Source organism: Dromiciops gliroides, chromosome 2 (assembly GCF_019393635.1).
Source record: "Dromiciops gliroides isolate mDroGli1 chromosome 2, mDroGli1.pri, whole genome shotgun sequence".
Lineage (NCBI taxonomy): Eukaryota > Metazoa > Chordata > Mammalia > Microbiotheria > Microbiotheriidae > Dromiciops > Dromiciops gliroides.
Window position 1 is genome coordinate 583,062,401 of NC_057862.1, and position 22,781 is coordinate 583,085,181.

Here is a 22,781-nt window from a genome sequence, read left to right on the forward strand (position 1 = left end):
CAGACACTTACTATCTGTATGACCCTGGGCATGTCACTTAACCCTATTTGTTTCAGTTTCCTCATCTTTAAAATGATCTGGAAAAGGAATTGGTAAACCACTCCAGTATCTTTGCCAAGAAAACCCCAAATGAGGTCATGAAGAGTTGGACACAATGTAAAAACGACCAAACAGCAAATTGTCAGTATTTGATGGCATGAAGGAGGCAGTGTGATACAGTGGAAAGAGTTGTGCATTTGGAGTCAGAGGGTCTAATTCAAATCCTGACTCTTCGAGGTTCTATCTTGGACAATTCACTTCACACACTGGGCCTCAGTTTCCTCATCTGTAAAATGAAGGAATTGGTCTAAATGTCTTCTAAGGTCACTTCCAGCCCTAAATCTGTGATCCTATGTGCTAAAATTTTCTTTGAATTCTTTCCTTGTTCTACAGTTTCTTTCAGCAAACTTTACTTTCTGTTCTCTCTGCTGTTATGGACAGCAAGCTTTATATGGATAAGTAGATAGAACTGGAATAGTTTCAAGTATAGCTAAAGATAAGACTTCTATAATAATATTGCTATATGTGCATATTGTAGGCTAGAATTGGAGAATATGTGCATGTACCATTATTTTCTCAAAATTTTTCAATACATGTTATAACAAAAAAAATTTTTTCTAAGCCCTGTCAAGTATAGTTACTGTCAGATTCTGTTAATTTTTTGGGGGGGGTCATTTTTCTGGTCTGAATGTTAAAATATGGGAAAGGTAGCAGAATGTCTTTAAACTCAGTTTTTATTCCTTGGAAATTATTGTCAAGATGTGTTAGGGGTGTCTTTTGAGTGATACTGATATTGCTATATCTGATTTTGGGAGGTGAGAAAGAATATTTTAGATATACCGAGGCAAAATTCATGATAAGTAGCTGCTATTAGGTAAGGTAAACAATAAAGACATCGGCAATTTTAGAATCAAAATTGTTTTGAAACATTGTTGAGGTAGCTGTAAAATTACCCAGCCTTTGTTAAGGTAGCTGGTATTTCCTTCCTGTTCATACCAAATTCTAATTTAGAAGATGAATTAACTTTATTTTTTATTTACTTTTTAAAACATTACATAATGAGAGATTTTCTTGTTTAGCTCTTTTTTTTTTTTTTTTTGGTTGATCATGGTCCTTAGAGTTGAGCATTGTGAGATTGAAGTTGAGGTTTCTTTCTAAGTATGGAATAATCTTTTAATGACCCTTATCTTGACATGGAAAGAATATATGGACATGGCACTATTCAAGTTCATTCCCCATCTAAAGACCTGACCTGATCACCAGGTGGTCCTAACTCAGACATTTGGCCCAATATGTTTCATTAATCCTTCCTCCCCCAAACTTTACTTCCTATGTGTTTTCATAAAGGAGGTCTTGCTGATGCTAACACTGCTACCCAAGCACTCAGCTCACACTCCGTCATCACAGGACCTACTGGGTCCCTGTAGTACTCCTTGCCACATACCTAGCTGCCATTTACAAAGCTAGCACTTATTTACTCTCCATCATTGTTATCTATGAAATCAGTAGGTGAGGGTGCCACTTCTCATAAGGAGTAAAAAAAGTAAGCTTCTTAAGATACTGTTCCATTGAGTCTCTAGCAACAGTGCCTAATCATAAATATTTAATAGATGCCTGTTGAATGAATAAATGAAAAAAGGCTGCTGACATCACTTCCCCAGCTTCAATCCTTCATTAGGATTGACAACTGTGCCCTCCCTGTAACATTATGCCTCCTCTATCACATGACCCTCCCAGCTACCATTTCCATCAAAGTTCCTGGCTCTAGGGGCTAGTCCTTTCAAGAATTATGATGAAAAGGAAGGAAGAGTGCAGCTTCTCCATCCCAGAACCGTCAGGTTTAGTTTCCTCCTTTCCCAAATAACCTTCCAAATCATCATTACTATTACCATCATATTCCTGTCCCTGGTACCACCAACAATTCACAGAATCTAAATTGGAAGATACCTCAGAGGCTCTCTAGTCTCAACCCATACTTGTACAGAAATCTCTTCTACATAACCTAGTGGTCATAGAGCTGTGTTTTGAAGACCTCCAGTGAGAGAGAGGGTCTGCAAACTCCTGTAGTCCATTCAACTTTTAGAGAGATGTCATTATTGAAACTTGGTTTATTTGTTTTTCCCTTTCCATTATCCCTCCATTTTCATCTTTGCAACTTCTACCCATTGTTCCTAATCCTAAAAAGATTAGGTTTAATTATTCTTCAACCTTTAGAATACTTGAAAACCACTATCATGTCCAAAGAGATCCAAGACAGAGAAAAAGGACTGACCTGTATAAAAAATATTGATAGCAGCTCTTTCTGTAGTAGAAAAGAACTGGAAATTAAGTGGGATATTTGTCAGTTGGAAAATGACTGAACCAAATTATGGTTTATGGATGTAATTGAATATTTTGAATATATTTCTCATTGAATTGAGAAAGGGGCAGTTACAAAGAAATTTTTGAAGACTTGTAAGAACTGGTGCAGAGTGAATGAATTAAGCAGACAATTTATATAATAACATTAAGACAAACAGCCTTCAAACACTTGAGATCTCTGATAATGCAATAACTGATCACAATTCCCAGAATGTTGATGAAACATATTTCCACTTCCTAAAGGAAATGATAGATATGATGCAGGATATGATACATATTTTTGGACATGACCAGTGTAGGAATTTATTTTACAAAACTTTGCAGATTTGTTACAAGAGTTTGGTTTTACTTTACTTTTGGTTTGCTGTGGTTTGGTTTGGGGTCCCCCCCCCAGGAAAGGGGAGTATGGAAGGGAGAGAGAAAATAATGTGCTTTAATTGAAAAAAGAAAAAAAACTGGAAAACCACTAGTATGCCCCATTCTTCCTTCACCCCACCCCCATAAGTCTTTCTTCCAGACTAAATACCCCATTTCTTTTAGCCAGTCCTCATGTGGCATCCCGACTCAACTCCCTTTGCCTTCCTTATTGCCCTTTCCAGTTTATTATTAATACCTTTCCTAAAATGTGGCACCCGGAACTGAACATAATACTCCCAATATTCCAGATGTGGCTTGACCAGGGAATAATACAGCATAGCTATCACCTCCTTAGTCCTGAACACTGTACCTCTTTTAATATAGTCTAAGAACATCATAGCATTTTTGGTTTGGTTATTAACTTGAGATTTTAATCCACCAAAATCCCCAGATCTTTTTTCAGACAAACTGCTGCTTAGATATTCCTCCTCATCAGTTACTTGAGAAGTCCATGTTTTTACCCTACATACATTACATTTATCCCTTTTCAGTTTCCTGTTATTAGATTTGACCCAATGTTGTAGCCTGCTCTTGGAATTCTATCATCCTTATTAACAGTCCTTCTCTGCTTTGTGTCAAATGTAAATCTGTTAAGTATACCATGCTTTCATCTCAATCACTTGATAAAAATGTTGGCTAGCACTGGGTTAAACAGATTGATTCCTGTGGCTTTTCACCAGAGACCTTTTTCTAGGCCTTTCACTTAAGATTGTTCTTCTAAGGAAACATTGAACCATTGGTGTCTGTTCTTTGTCCTTTGTCTATGGCTATTTAACCAATCACAAAGTTCACTTCATTTTAATAATAGCATGAGAGAAGTCAAATGCTTTGCTAAAATCTAGGTCACCTATATCTTTAGCATTTCTCTAATCTACATTGCAGCTTGCTCTGTCCTATAGTTAACAAGTGCCAGCCTCCTCCTCAGTTTCTGTGATTCAGTCTGTCTGCCAAAACAAAAAATCCTTACCTCTTCCCCTACTCTTTATTCAACTCAGCCGTTCTCCTCCCTAATCAATCTCTTTCCTTTGTAATCTTTGGTATTTTATGCACTTAAAAACAGTATTTGGAGAAGGGGTCCATAGATTTCACCAGACGGTCAAGAGGGTCCATGATGCAAAAAGGTTAAGAACCCTTCATATAGGAAGATCGGCTTCAGTAGCCTCAGAGTTGCCTTCCAATACTTATTCCTTGCAATTCTGTCACTCTTGTAGTTTGCTCTGCTGCAGAAAGCTTACTGTTACTTCTTTTTTTTAATTGGGTATGTGTCTATAAAAACTGTCATTGCTGGGAAACTGAATTAGAAAAAGAGCTTAATTTTTTTTCTTAGTTACTTGGTTTTGATTTACAGATTAATTGCAAAATCTTTTTTATGTTTGTTTTTTTTTAATATATATAGTATAGTAGCAACAGTATCTGGCACATAAGCTAGGATAATTATATGGCGTAGAAGTCACTTCATTTGAATTCTCATGATCTCATTTGATCCTCCAGACCTCCCTTTGAAGTCATTGAATGATGGTTGCCTCAGACTAACTGAGACCTGGAAAAGACCTTAATGTAGAAAGGTCAGGACCCACTGTATCCCACGCCATTCAGTCATCTTTTATTTTGCCACTGCCCTTTGATGACTGAAGGAGAAAGTGAGGCTGATGATTTTGTGCAGCTCTGCCTCACTTAAGTCCAGGTCACAAGAAAGTCAAGTCATCACCCTCATGACGTTATTGGTCCTCCTCCAGAATGAAGGACAAACAACAACTACTCCAGGCATTACTCCCATCTTACAGATGAGGAGATTTCAATGTAGAAGTTAAGTGCCTCGGGTCACACAACTACTAAATGGCATTTTCCCCCATTCTTTGTCACCTTTATTCAGTAATTTGGGGGTGGTTTTTTCTCTCTCACTTTATTTTTGGTGTCAGCCACGGCAAGGAGTAATTACAGTTCAACTTTTATTAAAACATTTGTTCGCTGCATAAACCCCCTTTGCCATTGACCCCAAACTGACTCATTTCATGTGCTTTTTTCCCCCCTTACTTTTGAATGTACTACCACCGGGGCAAATAAGAGAAGCTGAAGGATAGGGATCCCAGAGTACAGAGGAGGAGGAGGAATGCTACCAGCCACAGTAAAAATGAGCTATATTTAAGAAAAAAAAAAGGCCACAAATGATACAGTAATAAGGATACGTAATGAAATCCCTTAGCATATCTGAAGGCTTTCACTGTGTTTGACCTCATCATGATGGAAGTAAACCAGTGTGTTGATGCAGTCCAATCTGATCCATTAGGCAAAATGGGACATTGACTCCAAATGCAATGTTCTTTTTTCTACATATGGAAGTACCTATGGTAGAAAATAACACAGGGGCACAAAAAGGCATGCGTGTATATGTGTGTGTGTGTGTGTGTGTGTGTACATTTGTGTGTACACACACACACATATATATACTCAAATCCATAACATTTGAGTGGGACTTTAAAGAATGGGTAAGAATTCAACAAAGGGTACAAGAAAGGGAAATTCCAGGCATAATGAATAGTATTAACCAAGGAAAATATGGAATTTGACCTGGAGTATACTAAATGGGGATGAGGAGAAGTGAACAATGAAACCATTACAGAGGGCTTTATATAAAGGCAGCTAGGTGGCACAGTAGATAGAGCACTGAACCTTGGAATCAGGAAGACCCGAATTTAAATTCAGCCCCAAATACTTACCAGTTGTGTGACCCAAGTCACTTAACTTCTGCCTCCCTTAATCTCCTCATCAAAAATGGAGATATTAATAGTGCCTACTTTCCAGGGTTATTGTGAGGACAAAATGAGGTATTTGCAAAGTGCTATGCAAATCTCAGAGTGCTGTATAAGCATTGTTGTTGTTGTTACTATTATTCTTATTAAATGTTTAACAAATTAGTTTTCTACTTTTAAGAAATAATTGTTATGGGGCAGCTAGGTGGCGCAGTGGATAGAGCACCGGCCCTGGAGTCAGGAGGACCTGAGTTCAAATACGGCCTCATACACTTGACACTTAACTAGCTGTGTGACCCTGGGCAAGTCACTTAACCCCAATTGCCTCACCAAAAAAAATAATAATAATAATTGTTGGGGGGGCAGATGGATGGCACAGTGGATAGAGCACCAACCCTGGATTTGGGGGGGCCCTGAGTTCAAATTTGGCCTCACACACTTAACACTTACTAGCTGTGTGACCCTGGGCAAGTCACTTAACCCCACTTGCCTCACAAAAAAAAAAAAGAAGAAGAAGAAACAATTGTTGGGGCAGCTAGGCGGCACAGTGGATAAAGCACCAGCCCTGGATTCAGGAGGACCCGAGTTCAAATTCAGGCTCAAATACTTGACACTTACTAGCTATGTGACCCTGGGCAAGTCACTTAACTCTCATTGCCCTGCAAAGACAAAAAAAAGGAAATAATTGTTATTCAAAGTCCTGTGCTTTAAGAAACATTTTTATAGTTAAAAAATAAAACTAATTGCTCAGTTTCTTCTCAAAACATGAGTACATTTGGGTGAGGGGCACTATCTCTTTGAGTTGGTAATTCAGTGAATCTCATTCCAAAGACATTATAGCATAGTGAATAAAAAAGACTAGGTGGGAGAGTCGGGAAGTACAGAGTTCAGATCCTGCCTGTGATACTTACTTGTAATTCTATTCATCTCCCTGAGTTTCAGTTTTCTCACCTACCTGGGTTGTTACGAAGCTCTCAAAAGGAGATACTGGGTATAAAGTGCTTTGCAAGTTTTAAAGTGCTACCTGGATATCACTGATGTCATTATCATCCCTGCCTTCTCATCACAATCCACCTGTGCCTTTTCATTCTATACTCTTCTTGTCAGCATACATAGGATCTTCCCCATTCCCCAGCATAGTAGAGGAGGGCAACTAGGCCTTTTCACATTTCAAGGGTACCGATGGAATACTCAGACTCTCCATATAATGTACCTGCCTTCTTTTCTGATCATATTTTCATTTATATACCCCTCACTGCAATTCTCTTCAGAGAGAAACACTATTTCAGACCATCTGTTTAGGTAATTTCCAAGATCACTCTTTTTTGCCATTTATATTTTAAGACAGAATTCTCTTTTTATGGGGAGTAGAGTGGCAGGCATTAGGGGAATACCATTATAAGTACTAGTAACTCTGATTTTCCCTAAATTTCTGATCAACTGAATTTACCACCAGTTCTCCATGACCCCATTTGGGGTTTTCTTGACAGAAATACCAGAACTGGAGTGGTTTGCCATTTCCTACAAATGAGGAAATTGAGATAAACAGGGAGAAGTGATTTGCTCTGGGTCACACAATTAGTGTCTGAGACTGAATTCGAACTCAGAAAGATGAGTCTTCCTGACTCCAGAACCTGTGCTCTACTTAACTCCTGGCACATAGTAAATGCTTACTGATTTTTCATTCATTTGTGTTTAGTCATAAGACTTTGTGCTAAGTGAGGTGATAAATCCATTGATCAGAATGTGACTAAGGTATATTTGAGGCTTGGTATGTACAGAATGTAAATACGTAGAGGCAGCTACATGGCTCAGTGGATAGAGTGTTGTTGAACCTGGAGTCTGTGTACAAATTCAGCCTCAGACACTTACTAGCTGTGTGACCCTGGACAAGTCACTTCACCTCTGTTTGCCTTAATCCAGTGGAGAAGGAAATAGTAAACCACTCCAGTGTCTTTGCCAAGAAAACCACAAAAACAGTATTGGTGTGCTATGGACCACAGGGACATGAAGAGTCAGACACAACTGAACAACAATAATATATGTATGTATACTGCCAACATTCAAGCAGGAGGGAAAAGAAACTATGGTATTCATGAATGATGGTTCTTTTCTTTTTTTTATTGTACACTTCATCAGGCAGCCATTTCAACTTCAGATCAGTAAGCCTAAGATCACTTATTAACTTAAGACAGATGTGTACTTTGACATCATGTCAGTAATAACAGGGATGGTGGAGCCTTATCCATTGAATAAGACGTAGGTTTCCAGACTTAAAACACTTTTATTTGCTTATAATCACTAGGCTTGACCATCTTAAGACAAACTATTAGCCTTGATAATAGAAGCATGAACTCTAATAAAATAAAATTTCTAATTGTTTTTCCCTTGTCAGTCTTAAATTGACCATTGTAGTCACTTTATACTTTTTTGGTCACTTTTTTTTTTAAAAATGGACTTTGGGGGAGTAAAAATTATGTGAGCAATCTGTTATAGTAGGATACCACCTTTAGTATCCTTCATTAGTCTTTAAAGTTCTCATCCCCATTTACATGAAGACTGACTTACCAGAGTCAGTCAGTTACAAAGGTATTGAAATTGAGTTATAAAATTTCTCCCTACAATTATTTTTTGATGTTAAGGAAAAAAGACTACTTTTACAAATAGATTGCTGGACATGGGTGGGGAATCATAAGTTTTTATTTTTGTTTGGTTTTTTGGTTTTTGTTTTTTTGAGGGGCAATGAAGGTTAAGTGACTTGCCCAAGGTCACACAGCTAGTAAGTGTCAAGTGTCTGAGGCCAGATTTGAACTCGGTTCCTCCTGAAGCCAGAGCCAGTGCTTTATCCACTGTGCCACCTTGATGCCCTAGTTCACTTTCTACTTTAGGACTTTGCTTCCAAAAGTGATTAAAAGGTATTAACAATGTATTGAATTTCCTTTCAAAATTACTGTAGGTGGCACTTTAAGTACTTTTTGCTTAAAAGGGAGGACTCAGTATTTTCTTAAGCTTCCACTTGCTATCTTTGTATTTCCCACATATGTGTGGTGTGTATTCCTGAGCTATGGGTCAAATTCCCAATGACTTTTAAAGGTTTCTGTGTTAGTCAGAGTCCATAAAATATTCTCATACAAATATTGATTTTGGGGTTTTAAATTTACTATTGGTAGTTGTCATTTGCAGACTGTGGAGGTGCTGTAGCATACCTTAAAAGTATAATCCTTTAGTGACTATAGGGTCTTATTGAGTTAGTTTTCATATTTTATCAAAAGCCATATTTATAGATTTTTAAAAAATGATCACTTTACTTTTTTTCAAACAGTTAACATGCATTTATTAAGTGCTAATGACATACCAGGTATTGTGCTAAATGCAGGGAATACAAAGAAAAGCAAAAACAGTTCCTGTTCTCAAGGAACTTGAATTCCAATGGGGAGGAGGGGTATCGCTTCTAGTTACAGTATTATTTTAAAACAGCATTAACTATGTGAACTTTAAAAAATAACTGAAAAAAAGATTAGAGAATTCTACTGTAAAAGTAACATTGAAACTGGAGGCTTTAATTCTTAGCATCAGTTACTATTCTAAATTAAGAAGTTGACCAGTACCATTCATATGTGGTTAGAAAAAATAATTGTGCTACAATGTGGTTTTGCATTCATCTTAGGGGTAGGCCTGATTCCAGTAGTTACCCTCTTCAGGTTCAACATTGGGATAAAATGAGACACTCATAAGTCCTTGAGCAATTATTGTTTACTTAGCTTTAAAGCTCTAATGTAGCTTTTATAGTTATAGCCCCACCTTATCTCCATGTAGAAAGCATCTGTTCACAAGAATAGGTCGTGGTGATTTGCATGGTCTTCAGAAATCTACCAAGTCATAAAGGCCCAGACCCTATGTGAGTGAGACCTTTTATATCCTTATGTGACCAGGAAGCTGGGAGCAAGAGAGGCACAGCTTGGGCCTTGCTTATTTTCTACCTCCAATCCTGTCTTTGTTGCCTTTTCCCAGCTCATGGTGGGTAGGGAGGGGATGGACAACTGGTAAAGATACTGAACGTGTTGGCATTTCCTATTACCTCTTAAGCAGTGTGAAACAATTAGAATGAATTCTTTGTCTAATGTATTGTTCAAAAAGAGATAGTGTTGGGGCAGCTGGGTAGCGCAGTGGATAGAATACCGGCCCTGGAGTCAGGAGAACCTGAGTTCAGATCCGACCTCAGACACTTAACATTTATTAGCTGTGTGACCCTGGGCAAGTCACTTAACCCCAATTGCCTCACCCCTGCCCCCCCCACCAGAAAAAAAGGGGGAAAAAAGAGATAGTGTTTCCTTTTGGGCTCTGATATCAACCCCCAAAACTTCTAGGAGTAAGGAAGTACTTGGAGGGTTTTTTTGGTTTTTTTTTTTTTTTAGGTTATACATGTGCAATCACATTAAGCATATTTCTGCATTAGTCATATTGTGAAAGAAGAATCAGAGCAAAAGGGAAAAACTCAAAAAAGAAAAAACAAAACAAAAAATATTAGAAATATTATGGTTCAATCTGCATTCAGATTCCACAGTTCTTTTTTCTGAATGTGGAGATCATTGTCCATCATGAGCCCTTTGGAATTGTCTTGGATCATTGTATTGCTGAGAAGAGCTAAGTCTATCACAGTTGATCATCACACAATATTGTTACTGTGTACTATGTTCTCCTGGTTCTACTCAGTTCATTCAGCATCAGTCTACTTAAGTCTTTCCAGGTTTTTCTGAAATTTGCCTGCTCATCATTTCTTATATCACAATAGTTTCATTATACCACAACTTATTCAGCCATTCCCCAGTTGATGGGCATCCCCTTGATTTCTAATTCTTTGCCACTGCAAAGAAAGCTGCTATACATATTTTTTTTTTATATGTGGATCCTTTTCCCTTTTTTATAATCTCTTTGCGATATAGACCTAGTGGTGGTATTACTTACTGGGTCAAAGGGTATGCACAGTCCCATAGGCCTTTGGGCATAGTTCCAAATTGCTTTCCAGAATGACTGAATCAGTTCACAGCTCCACCAACAATGCATTAGTGTTTCAATTTTTCCACAGCTTCTTCAACATTTATTAATGTCCTTTTTTGTCATATTAGCCAATCTGATATGTGTGAGGTGGTACCTCAGAGTTATTTTAATTTGCATTTCTCTAATCAGTAGTGATTTATGAAGCAGCTAGGTGGCACAGTGGATAAAGCGCCAGCCCTGGATTCAGGATGACCTGAGTTCAAATCCAGCCTCAGACACTTGACACTTACTAGCTGTGTGACCCTGGGCAAGTCACTTAGCCTTCATTGCCCTGCCCCCCCCCCCAAAAAAAAGTGATTTAGAGTATTTTTTCATATGGCAATAGATAGTTTTGATTTCTTCATCTGAAAACTGCCTGTTCGTATCCTTTGACCATTTCTCAATTGGGGAATGACTTGTATTCTTATAAATTTGATTTAGTTCCCTATATATTTTAGAAATGAGGCCTTTATCTGAAACACTGACTATAAAAATTGTTTCCCAGCTTTCTGCTTTCCTTCTAATCTTGGCTGCATTGCTTCTGTTTGTGCAAAACCTTTTTAATTTAATGAATCAAAATGATCCATTTGCATTTCATAATATTCCCTATCTCTCCTCATTTGCCTATGGTATCACCCTTTATGTCTAAATCATGTGGCCATTTTGACCTTATTTTGGTATATGGTGTAATATGTTGGTCTATGACTAGTTTCTGCCATACTGTCTTCCAGTTTTCCCAGCAATTTTTGCCAAATATTGAGTTCTTATCCCAGAAGCTGGAGTCTTTGGGTTTATCATGCAGTAGATTGCTATAGTCATTTATTATTGTGTCTCCTGCGCCTAACCTATTCCACTGATTTACCACTCTATTTCTTAACCAGTACCAAATAGTTTTGATGACCTCTGCTTTATGATCTAGCTTTAGATTTGGTACAGCTAGCCTGTTTGGTGAGGTATTTAAGCTTGTTTCAATACCTCACCAGAGAACTTCCTCATATACTTTGGTCTCTGACTATTTTCTTTAAAGGAAAACCTCATTCTAGCAAATATAGTTCTTGATTGCATTAGAAAATAGTATTTCTTGAGTATATTAAGCATGGATATATGTATGTGTCTAAAATAACTCTCTAAATTGGTGATCTAAGTATGTGTATGTCAGGTTCAAGAAAAAGTGAAATGTTTCTACCATTTCACTGTTCTCTGATGTAACATGAGAGTATACTGCTAAGATTTTTTCTGTACTATTAAAAATAAATCTTTCATCCTTCAGATAAGTAGGTAGTTTTTCTCTCTTATGAAATTGCGTCTTGCTCCTTCATAGATAAAAGCAGTGCTGACTTTTCATGAAGCATCTTCCCCATGGAAGGGGTTATGTCATGAATTTGAAGCAATAGGTTTGACACTGGAGAAAGGATAGATGTGTGGAACTTCAGGTTTTAGTTGAGCCATAGCTGAAATGGACAATCTGAGATTATGTATATTATGGTGGGTTTGGGATTATATGAGTTGCGAATCAATCTCCCATAGTTTATGCTTTACTTTTTAAAACGTTGAAACAGTTTTGTTAAATGTGTGACAACCAGTGATACAAAAAGAGCCCTCTGAACAACCAAACTAGGTTTTGGTTACATCAGTTACATCATAGATTTTCATTAGGTCAGAGGGCTCTATCTAGATATCAGTCAGCAAGTACAAATTAAGTGCCTACTATGTGCCAATCACAGAGTGCTAGATGCTAGAGATGGAGACAAGAGTAAAACGGTGCCTGTCCTTAAGAATTTACATTCTACAGGAAAGACAACATGCACATAAAAAACATAGACAAGCTAACCATGGGGTGGAAAGCACTAACAGACACGGTGACCAGGAAGAGGCTTCATGCAGAAGGCGTCTCTTCAGCTGAATCTTGAAGGAAACCAAGAGTCCAAGGGTTAGTGGTAAGGAGAAAGCATTCTAGGCATCGGGGAAGTACAAAGGCATGGATAGGAATGGAGTTTCAAGTGTAAGGAGTAACAGCACCAGTGTGGCTGGCCTGTGGGGCCATGGAAAAGAGTGATGTATAACAGGGCTAAAGGCCAATATGGGGCCAGGTTGTGAAGAGCTTTAAGTGCCATACAAAGGAGCTTCTTGAGTGTGGGGAGAAGGAGAGGAATGACAAGATCACACTTTGACTTTAGGAAAATCACTGCTGTGCAGAGGATGTATTGGAATGGGGAGAGACGAGGCAGGGAACCATTTAGGAGGCTGTTGCAACAGTCCAGGCAAGAGGTGACGAGAGGTGTGAGTGGAGAGAAACGGTCAGTTGCAAGAAATGTTATGGTGATAAAACTTGGTGAAAAAAAAATTGGCAACCAATTGGATATGTGGGATGAGTGATAGTGCAACTTTGGTGTCATCTTCAACTCCTCAAGCCCAGGTACCTAAAGGTGGTAGTGCCCTCAACAGAAATATAAGAGGTGTCCATGTTTGGCATGCAGGAGGAGGATGCCTACAGGACATCAAATTCAAAATGTCCATTAGGCAGTTTATAATGTGGGAATGGAGCTCCAGAGAGCTACTAGAGTTGGATACAAAGATCAGGGAGTCATGGATATAGAGATGATAATTAAATCCATAGGAACTGATAAAATCAGTAACGAGAGAATTTTGAGAGAAAAGCAAAAAGAACCGAAGAGAACTTTGGAGTATATCTAGTGTTGAAAATAAAGGGCTTAGGGGGCAGCTAGGTGTTGCAGTGGATAAAGTACCAGCCCTGGATTTAGGAGGACCTAAGTTCAAATACAGCCTCAGCCACTTGACACTTACTAGCTGTGTGACCCTGGGCAAGTCACTTAACCCTCATTGCCCCGCGAAAAAAGAAAATAAAGGTCTTAGACCCGCTGATTATACCAAGTATGCCAATAGATAGATATCTAATTGTTTATAGATGTAGATATACATGTATAGTGAAATTCCTTTTTCATGCCACTAATGAAAAAAATTATCTTTTTTTCTTTTAGGAAATAATGCAAAAGGTGTCCCCAGGATCCTGATCAGTGAACGAGAATTTGAGACAGAAAACCAAGCTCATGTTTTCTCCTGATCAAGAAAATCATCCATCTAAGTCACCAGTAAAATATGGTGAACTCATTGTCTTAGGGTAAGGCTTCATAAACACAGAATAGCAATCCACCACAAACAGGAACTGCAGAATTTCTGAAGCTATGAAATAGTATTATTGGGTCAGGCTGCTACGAAAATGAAAATACTTATTTATATATCATTCTATTCTAAGGCTTTCAAAATGCTGTATACACACTAGCCTCATGTTGTCAATAAAAATGGCATGTTTGACAAATGGAAAAATTAAGACACTTAACCAAGACCACAACAATTCATTAGAAGCTTTCCCCTGATGCCTTCTTTTACACTCCTCATAAGATGACAGGTTGGCCACACTGAGATTGTCAAAAGATCCATACTATTTTCCCCTATTGTAAATACCCTGTATAGAACAATCTTCTTATGGTTATGTTGCCCCTTGATATGGTTTTTTTAAAGAGCTTCCTATGTTCAAGTTGGAATTAGCTCCATAACTCTGTTGGGGATAAGAAGTAGCTTTTGATGCTTAAAACCCACATTCCTTCCTTTTTTGTGAAGTCTCTCAAATATGTCAGTGGCATTTCATCTATGTACCTCATAGACATACTCCCTAGATTTAGGAACAGGAAGAAATTAATTTATTTGTTCCATCTTCTGTAACCAGTTGACCAAATGAACCAGTAACCAGAGTTAGTCACTGGTAACAACTCAACTCTGACAGGAAACCGCTTTACTCATCTTAAGTATCTACAGGAGTAGTGAGCTTGGTACAGATGTTACCCGTATGAAGATGTTCAGTGCTGCAGAGAAGAGAGTGTTAGTAATTGAGAAGTCAGTGTGGTATAATGGAAAAAATGGTTTAACCTTGGAAGTCAAGAGACTCATCACTTGTGTCACTTTGGGCAAATCATTTAACCTCTAGGCCAGGGATTCTTCACCTGAAGTTCATGAAATTTTAAAAATATCTTGACAATTGTATTTCAGTGTAATTGCTTTCCTTGGCAATCCTATGTATTTTATATATTTAAAACAATTCAGAGGTCCAGAGGCTTCACCAGACTGTTCAAGAGGTTAAAAATAAGAATCCCTGCTGTAGGTTTTAGTTCTCTATAAAACGAGGGGATTTGATAAGGTGATCTTTAGGCTTAGACTGTTCTGAGTGCTATCAGAAATGTAGCGTTTAGAAAATCTTTTGTATTTATTATAGTTGTTAGTGTACTGTTCCAACTTCAGATGATGGTGGTGGTGATAAATAGCTCTTTACTTCTGAGAAAAACTGTTGTCTTAACTCCCTTAGCAAGAGTTGAGAGCCATTTGAAGAACGGTTTGAAATTCATTCCATGTGTTTTTCCATATCATATTCATTTCCACCTAGCATTTTGTTGTCTTCTCCTTATTTCTTTTAATCCCCAACCACAGCAGTCAATTGTGTGCATGATGCTCCTTTCTTTAAAATGACAGCGATGCTTCCTTCTAACAATCTAGAAATAACAAAATAAATCTGGAAAGGTATGTTAATTTTATGTTGTTGCTACTCAGCAAAATACTTTGAGATTCAGATGTACAATATAGGGACAAACAGAACATAGATTCTTAAGGAGGAAGAATGATTCAGAACTAAAGAGAGGTTAGTATGGAGACAGGAACTGCAGTGGGACAAATGGCACAATGCTGGTCTAGAATAGCAAATTTCTTGTATTTAATGGTATGAGAGAACCAAAGATTTTCCATAATAGATATTACATATGCGTTGTTTGTATTTTTTTAATGATCAATATAATCTCTGAAATCCAGTATTCCAAGCTTTAACTGGTATATATTCCATGCCAACCAGTGATCCTTTCCTGTCTCAACTTGGGTTAGACAAGAATTCAAGGAGCAACATTCAGTTCTTTAGTTTAAGATAACAATTTTGGTTTTGTAGTCTTTACTGCAGTCCCATATCAAGCTTTTAGAAATAGACCACAGGAGGGGCCAAGTGTTGGACTGCTGCAGCTCAGAATGGGACATAGGTCTAACCTGGAGACAAAGGAGATAATTCTGAAGCTCTTAGTTGTTTGGCCTTTTGTTAATGTTAGCCTGATCTCTAACAACCAATGATTGGTTCTAGAGATGGGGTATGAATCAGTAGAGAAAAATGTCCAAAGATATAGTTTTTGGTTGGCATGCATCTCAGTTGAATAGGTAACCTATTTACATATTTCTGCCAACACAATGTGTGTATGCATTTGAGAGTTAATTTTCTTCAACTAACACATCTAAAAATTCCTTATTGCAAAAGTTCAGCTATTTAAAGCTTTTGCTCCACAACTAAAGCAGATTCTATTTTGAACAATACGTACTGTACTTTTAAAGGTTGTATTAGCACATGCAAACAGTCACCATTTTTTAAAAAGTGAGTCATAAGTAGAGAGCTGCTCTGCCATTAATCAGCCCTTGATTATCTTTGATAGGGAAGGGGGAAAGAGGTGCCATTAATTCAGAACAATAGATTATCCAAAAGGCATTTCTCTGTCGCTGTGAAACAAGACAAGCCAACTTACAGATTCTTCACTCCTCTCCCTCACCCCACCCCCCTCCCTGACCAATCCTCCTGCTGTCAGCAGCTGGTATGAGAATCACATATAGATGGGGAAAGATTTAAATGTAAATAACAGTTTTGGAGGTAATTGAGTATTTACTTTGTAAGAAAAAAATGTTGAAAGGTTATAATCATAAATAGTCACTTAACTTTTTTTTTTCTCCATCAGGTATAATGGGTCACTCCCAAATGGTGATAGAGGAAGGAGAAAAAGTAGGTTTGCTTTGTTTAAAAGACCTAAGGCAAATGGGGTGAAGCCCAGCACTGTGCATATTGCCTGCACTCCACAAGCTGCAAAGGTAATTAGACTTTTCTATGAAAGGGAAAAGTGAACTTTGGGTGGGGAAATCAAGTGTATTCGAGTTGATTATCATAATCTAATTCCTCCTCGTGGCATAAAGAACTCCAGGTTCTCAAAACTATACCAGCAATGGCACCAGTAAGCTTTAGTGGATCCCACCAAGTTTGAAAGACTTAGAGTGTGGTCTTCTTGACAGATGATATATCTGAAGACTAGTGTAAGTTTGAAGGCAGAAAGGGGGGTGATTAGGAAGTCCAGACTGCTAAGGCATGGAAGTGTTACTGACAGAATCATAGATCTTTTGAAGTATGAGTTAATTGTATTCTGTAACATTATTTTCACATTTCTACTTCATACTTCCTTTCTCATAGCTTAGAGAGTTATCTGCATCTTAATATAGGAAAGGTTAAAGGAGTATTAGTATGAATCAACATAAAGTTATAAGGAATAGCTTAGATATGATTTCTCCATTCAAGAAGCTTATGATCTAAGGTCATAATTAACACAAATCCAATTCATATCAAAAATCAAACTGTAGTCATTTTTTAAAATATTCAACCCCCAGATTGAGCCCTTTCTTTTAGCCAAAACAACACAAACCAAACCAGATTTAAAAACACCCCAATCAAGTGACCATTTCTGACACTGTAGTAGTCTCCTGCCTCTTTATTTCTCACAGTATTTGGGTGGGCATATAAGTAGCAAAATCTTTTTTAAAAATGGAAGATTTTGATCTCTCCTAAGGCTTTTCAGGGGAAGGAAAAATGAAGAAGGGGAAGAGTTATTTAGGTTCTCTCTTCTCCTATGATCTTCCTCCCTTCAATAATACAGTGACTCTAAAAAAAAATTAATAATAATAATAATACAGTGACTGAAAAAAACAAACACAACATTTCAGTTAAAGGATAGGCAACCCAAATTTTTGTTATTTTGCTAATTATCCCATTGCTATCAGGAAGTACCCCGAGCCTGGGGTTATCAGAGTGCAGTTGTTTACAATCTGAACTCTTTAAGAAATAAGCATATATTTTAACTTTGAAAAAAGAAAAAAAAAAACAGATTTATTGTAACTAGAACACAGCATGTAATTTTAGATGGCCGTTTCCAGTGTGCAGCCCTGATGTTTGTGTTGATGTTGCACTACAGCTTTGGTTCCCAAAGCAAGGGTCTCTGGCTCTTCTCTAAGCCCAGCTTTTCCCTGCCCAAGAGGCAGTTCTGCCATGGCTTTTGCCCCAGGGCCCAGCTGGTAGAACAGAGACCCTAGAACCCCAGCTCTTGAGCTGTCTCAGTGTCCTCCTGCCTTCCCAGTAGGAAAGGGATGGTCAGAGCATGGGGTGGAAGTGCTGTATCAGTTCAGGGGTCTGGTGAGCAGATTTGGGGCGCTCCTAGACTTTGAGGAGGACATATGACAAGATGCGTGCCTGCCTATGCCTCAGAATGCCTGCCTTTTGAACTTGGGCCTTTGGTCCTCCGAGACACAGGGTTACCTCTCAGTTAAGGGACTTCCTTGGTTGCTAGGACCAACTTCATTCCCACTGAGCTACACCCAGGGAGGGCCTCGCCACTGAGCACTGACCATCACCATGCCTCTCTTCCGTGGTGTGGAGCTTTGAAATGCCTCCCTCTGACCCCAACCTGTCCTTTCATCCCTCCCTCTGCTCGACTCCTGAGCCTGTTCTTCATCTCCATGAACTCCAGGCCCTTCTTTCCTCAGTAGTTTCCTACATTTCCACCTTTCCTCTGGCTTCATTTTTTTTCTTCCCAATCTTGACCTTGTAATTAAGCAGTTCAGCAACTGCCTTTATGCTTACATTTGTTTTCTTCTGATCCTATGATCAAACATGCTTTTTTTGCAAAGCATCAACCCTGAATTATCACCATCATCTACCTTCTTCTCCTCTCTCCCACATAGTCCCATTTCTCCTCATCAGACAGAGGACCTTGTCTCGTGCTTTACTGAGAAAATAGAGACCGTCTACCGTGAGCTTCCTCTTTCTCCCTTCTCTATATCCCCAAACCCTTTGGCATTATCTCTAATCTCTTCTTTGCCGGTCAGTGATGAAGAAGTGGATCTTCTTAATTCCTGTCTTCTCTGGCGTTCTATCCCCAGAATCCCGTCCATTTCCCTAACTTTTCATCTCTATTAAATGGCTCCTTTCCATATGGCCAAATCTTCTCCCTCCTTTAAAACAAACAAACAGCACACCCTCACTTGACTCTGTCATGGAAAGAGCTGAACTGATTGCCACCACTCATTTCTCATTTCCTTATAATCTGGCTTCCAACCTTGGAATGCAACTGAAACTTATTTTTCCAAAACTACCAATTCTTAATTGCCAAAGCCATTTTTACTTAGCCTTCATTTGACCTGCTTTTGGAACCATTCACACCTCACCCCATCCTTTCCCCTTCTTGTATCCAGGATGCTTTTTCTTCCCTCAGTTGTTCTGACATGACTCTCTTCTTGGTTCTCACACCTATCTGACTATTCCTTTCAATCTCCTTTACTGGATCATCATCTAAGGTATATCCCTTAACCCTATGCCCATGGGTAGCTCCCAAGTGTCTGCTCTAAGCCCTGTTTTTTTTTTTTTCTTTTTCAATGCCTTCTCTTGCTGTCATCTCATCAGAACCCATGGGTTCAATTACATGTATACATCTGTATGTGTGACTCAGAGATCCTTGTACAACCCTAGTCTTTCTCCTGAGTTCTAATCCCATGTTACCAGCTACCAGTTGAACATTTTCAGCTGGATGTCCCATAGGCATCTCAAACTCAGCTGTCCAGAATATAACTCATTGCTATGTGTATCCTTCCCGAAACTGTGCTTTCTTCTTAACCTCCCTATTTCTGTTGAGGTCACTGCCTTCCCTTTAGTCACTGAATTTTACAGTTTCAATCTGTATCTTCTTTACTCTCTACCTGAAATAACCAATCAGTTGTCACAACCTGTTGATTCTACAATTCTGCATCCGTCACATTTATTACATTTGTCCTCTTCTCTCCACCCACACGACCAATACCCTTACTTAGGCACTCATCACTCCCTCTTAATTGGGGTCACAGCTTTCATTCTCTTTCTTTTCCAGTCCATTTTTCACACAGCTGCCATATTAATGTTCCTAAAGCATAGGAATGTGTCATTCTTCTGTTCAAGTAACTCCATTGGCTCTGTTGCCTAGAAGACACAGGCTCCTGTTTGGCACTAAAAGCCCTTCACAGTTGAACTCCACCCTGGTTTTCCAGGCTTATTGCACAGTCATCATTTCCCCTCACGCATATCTAAGCCAACCTGCATGCCAGTCTTTGTATATGAAACTCTTTTTTCATGCCATTGGCACCAACTGTTCCCCATCTCTGAAATGGTCTTCTTTCTCATTTATTGCCTTTTGGAATCCCTGGGCTCCTTTAAGACTCTGGAAATGTCTATTCCTACACAGGAATTATCCCTGTCCCCCCAGGTTGTATGGCTTATCCCTATTGTGTTGTATTTACACTGTATTTTCTATTTAATCCGCCTTCGTGTTGTTGTCCCTCTCCCCAGGTGCTTGTCAAATGAAGAAAGTTCCTATAGAGGGGCTTATTACTCAGGCATCTAGGGATTTGGGACTACCATCTAAAACCTTAGCTTTCAGTCCAGTAAAGACCTTGCCAAAGACCTAATTTGAACAGATGTTCATCACCATCCTGAAAGCAGAGTTAGCTGAAAAATATTTTGAATTTTTGTTTCTTTTAATAAGTATTTTGTCTTCAAGCTTTAATTTGGGGGGGGGCAATGGGGGTTAAGTGACTTGCTCAGGGTCACACAGCTAGTAAGTGTCAAGTGTCTGAGGTCAGATTTGAACTCAGGTCCTCCTGAACCCAGGGCCTGTACTTTATCCACTGCACCACCTAGCTGTCCCCAAGCTTTAACTTTAAAATATAGTCCACACTTGACATAAAATTCTGTCCTCATAATGTTTTATCACTTACAGATAAACCATCACATTGAGACCAAGTAAAAGTGTTCAATATTGAAGCTTTAATCAGGAAACATATTTGTTCGTTAGCTTCTTTGCTGTGGAAAAGTTAGAAGTATAGTCACATCAGCATCCTGTTCATTTCCTTTTGTGTGATGCTTAATCATTCTATGTACCTTTTTATGTCTAGCCAGCATATGGCTAACACTTGGCATCACTAATGTGTGTCTCTCATAGCAACATCTGTGAGGCTAAAAGCATGGTTAAGAGAACCTGTTAAATCTGCTTTTCTACAACTTTATTCTTTTATTCTAAATTAATCTTTTGTTTTAAAAAATATTTTCATTCAGTTCATACATGTCTAATGACTTTTGAGTATCTTCCTATTTAAAGCAGTTTTAAGAATTTTTGGCAGTCTTTATGTAGTCTTTTGGTTTAGATTATTTAATTTATAATATCATATGATAGGTAAACCCAAAGATTTATGGTGTGTTTTTAAAATCTTGTTAAGAATTAGAAGTCAAATATTTACTGCTTTAATACATTTTCTAAATTCTTTTATTGCAAGGACTTAGCATATATTGCATTACTAGCATCTAAGCCATCTCGTTTTTTGTTTAAACTATTTTGTAAGGGATATGTAGGAAGATGCTAGGGTACTATGTGTGTCTAGAGGTTGCTGTGGTGTTTGTGGGGCTGGTTTTATGTTTGAAGAGTTAATCTTATCCCACAGAGCCCAGATAGATTTTTTTACATTATTTTTTCCCCTCATCAAACCAAGGGAATTGAATTAAATCTCACAATTTATATAATCCCATTACTGGCCACTATTAGTCCTAAACTTCACTTAAGCAGATTTATTTTATAGAACAATTATACCTTTCTTGTTTTGATATATAAATATTCTATTATTGTTTTCCATGCTTAGTTATGCTATTTACTTTTTCTTTCATAGGCAATAAGCAATAAGGACCAACATAGCATATCATATACCTTGTCTCGAGCTCAGACAGTGGTGGTTGAATATACTCATGACAGCAACACTGATATGTTCCAGGTATCTCCAAATCTGCTATTTTTTTTTCTTTAGGAAAATGATTACGTTGCTCTATTAGTTATTCTTCTGATACAGTTAAAAATTCCTATTAAAAAGCTAAAAAAATTTTTTTAAACTAAGATTTTAAAAATTTTAAAAATATTCCATACTTGTTTATACAATATATTATCTACACACAACCTCCAATTAAAACAAGGCCATTCTAGATTATACATTTGCAAGTAATCCATATGTGGTTAGCACTTAGCTGATAAGGACTGCTGGTAGCTCAGAAGGCTGCTCTCAAGAGGAGAACTGTGACCCAAGTCTTACCCAGGGGGTTATCTAGAGGTGAGTGATGGCAAATTGAGTTAACTGTCTTCAGTTCTGCCTTCTTAATCTCTACTGGTTATATAAACAGGTATAAATAAACTTCATCAGATCTCTGTCCTTAACTTTGGGTTTGGAATGTCTTTCTTTTTTCTTTTTTAACAACCAAACTTAAGTAGGATTTTTTTAAACCTCTTGATTATGTCCCATCAAAGGGAGTTCTGAAGTTAAATACAAAAAATAATAATAAACTTTGTCGGGGCAGCTAGGTGGCACAGTGGATAGAGCACCGGCCCTGGAGTCAGGAGTACCTGAGTTCAAGTCCAGCCTCAGACACTTAACACTTACTAGCTGTGTGACCCTGGGCAAGTCACTTAACCCCAATTGCCTCACTAAAAAAAAAAAGAAAGAAAGAAAGAAAGAAAGAAAGAATAATAAACTTTGTCATGTACCAAAAATTCTCTTTTGAAGGTTTTCAAAATACACTTTTAATGAACCATGGGGACTCTCATAAAGTAGCCACTGTTTGGATCTGATGTCCCTTTTTAATATACCTTTTTGCTTTTACAAAAAAATTGCTGCCTCAATGAAGATTTGGGTTAGAGATCTTGTTAGATCCCACAACAAAGTTGTACTGTAAAAAAAAAAAAAGTTGTACTGATTTCTAACACTGGAGTTTTTCATTAGCAACCAATTAAAGTGTCATTCAGTATAATTTTTAAATTCAGTTTTTTAGAGAATTAGAATATTCTTCCTAACATAAACTTTATTGTGACTTTGCTGGTAGAAAAGCCAGACATTTCTACATTGCATCAATAGTTATTCAAAAAACATTATATTCACTCTGTCAGAGCACAAACTCATATGACATGTTAGTTTGTGCCTTGA

The 22,781-nt window shown here is 38.0% G+C and overlaps 1 protein-coding gene across 3 annotated transcripts in view; it reads left to right on the forward strand.

Annotated features, from left to right (window-relative positions):
• PELI1 (pellino E3 ubiquitin protein ligase 1) overlaps nucleotides 1-22,781 on the forward strand; it is a 69,733-nt gene that overhangs the window by 39,977 nt on the left and 6,975 nt on the right. For 2 of the 3 annotated variants that reach the window (XM_043984204.1, XM_043984205.1), the window contains exons 2-4: nucleotides 13,604-13,743; nucleotides 16,436-16,565; nucleotides 21,483-21,584. In XM_043984204.1, the coding sequence (XP_043840139.1) occupies nucleotides 13,673-13,743; nucleotides 16,436-16,565; nucleotides 21,483-21,584 (303 nt within the window). In that variant the 5' untranslated portion in view covers nucleotides 13,604-13,672. The remainder of the gene's footprint in view (nucleotides 1-13,603; nucleotides 13,744-16,435; nucleotides 16,566-21,482; nucleotides 21,585-22,781) is intronic. The other variant, XM_043984206.1, reaches the window with a different exon arrangement.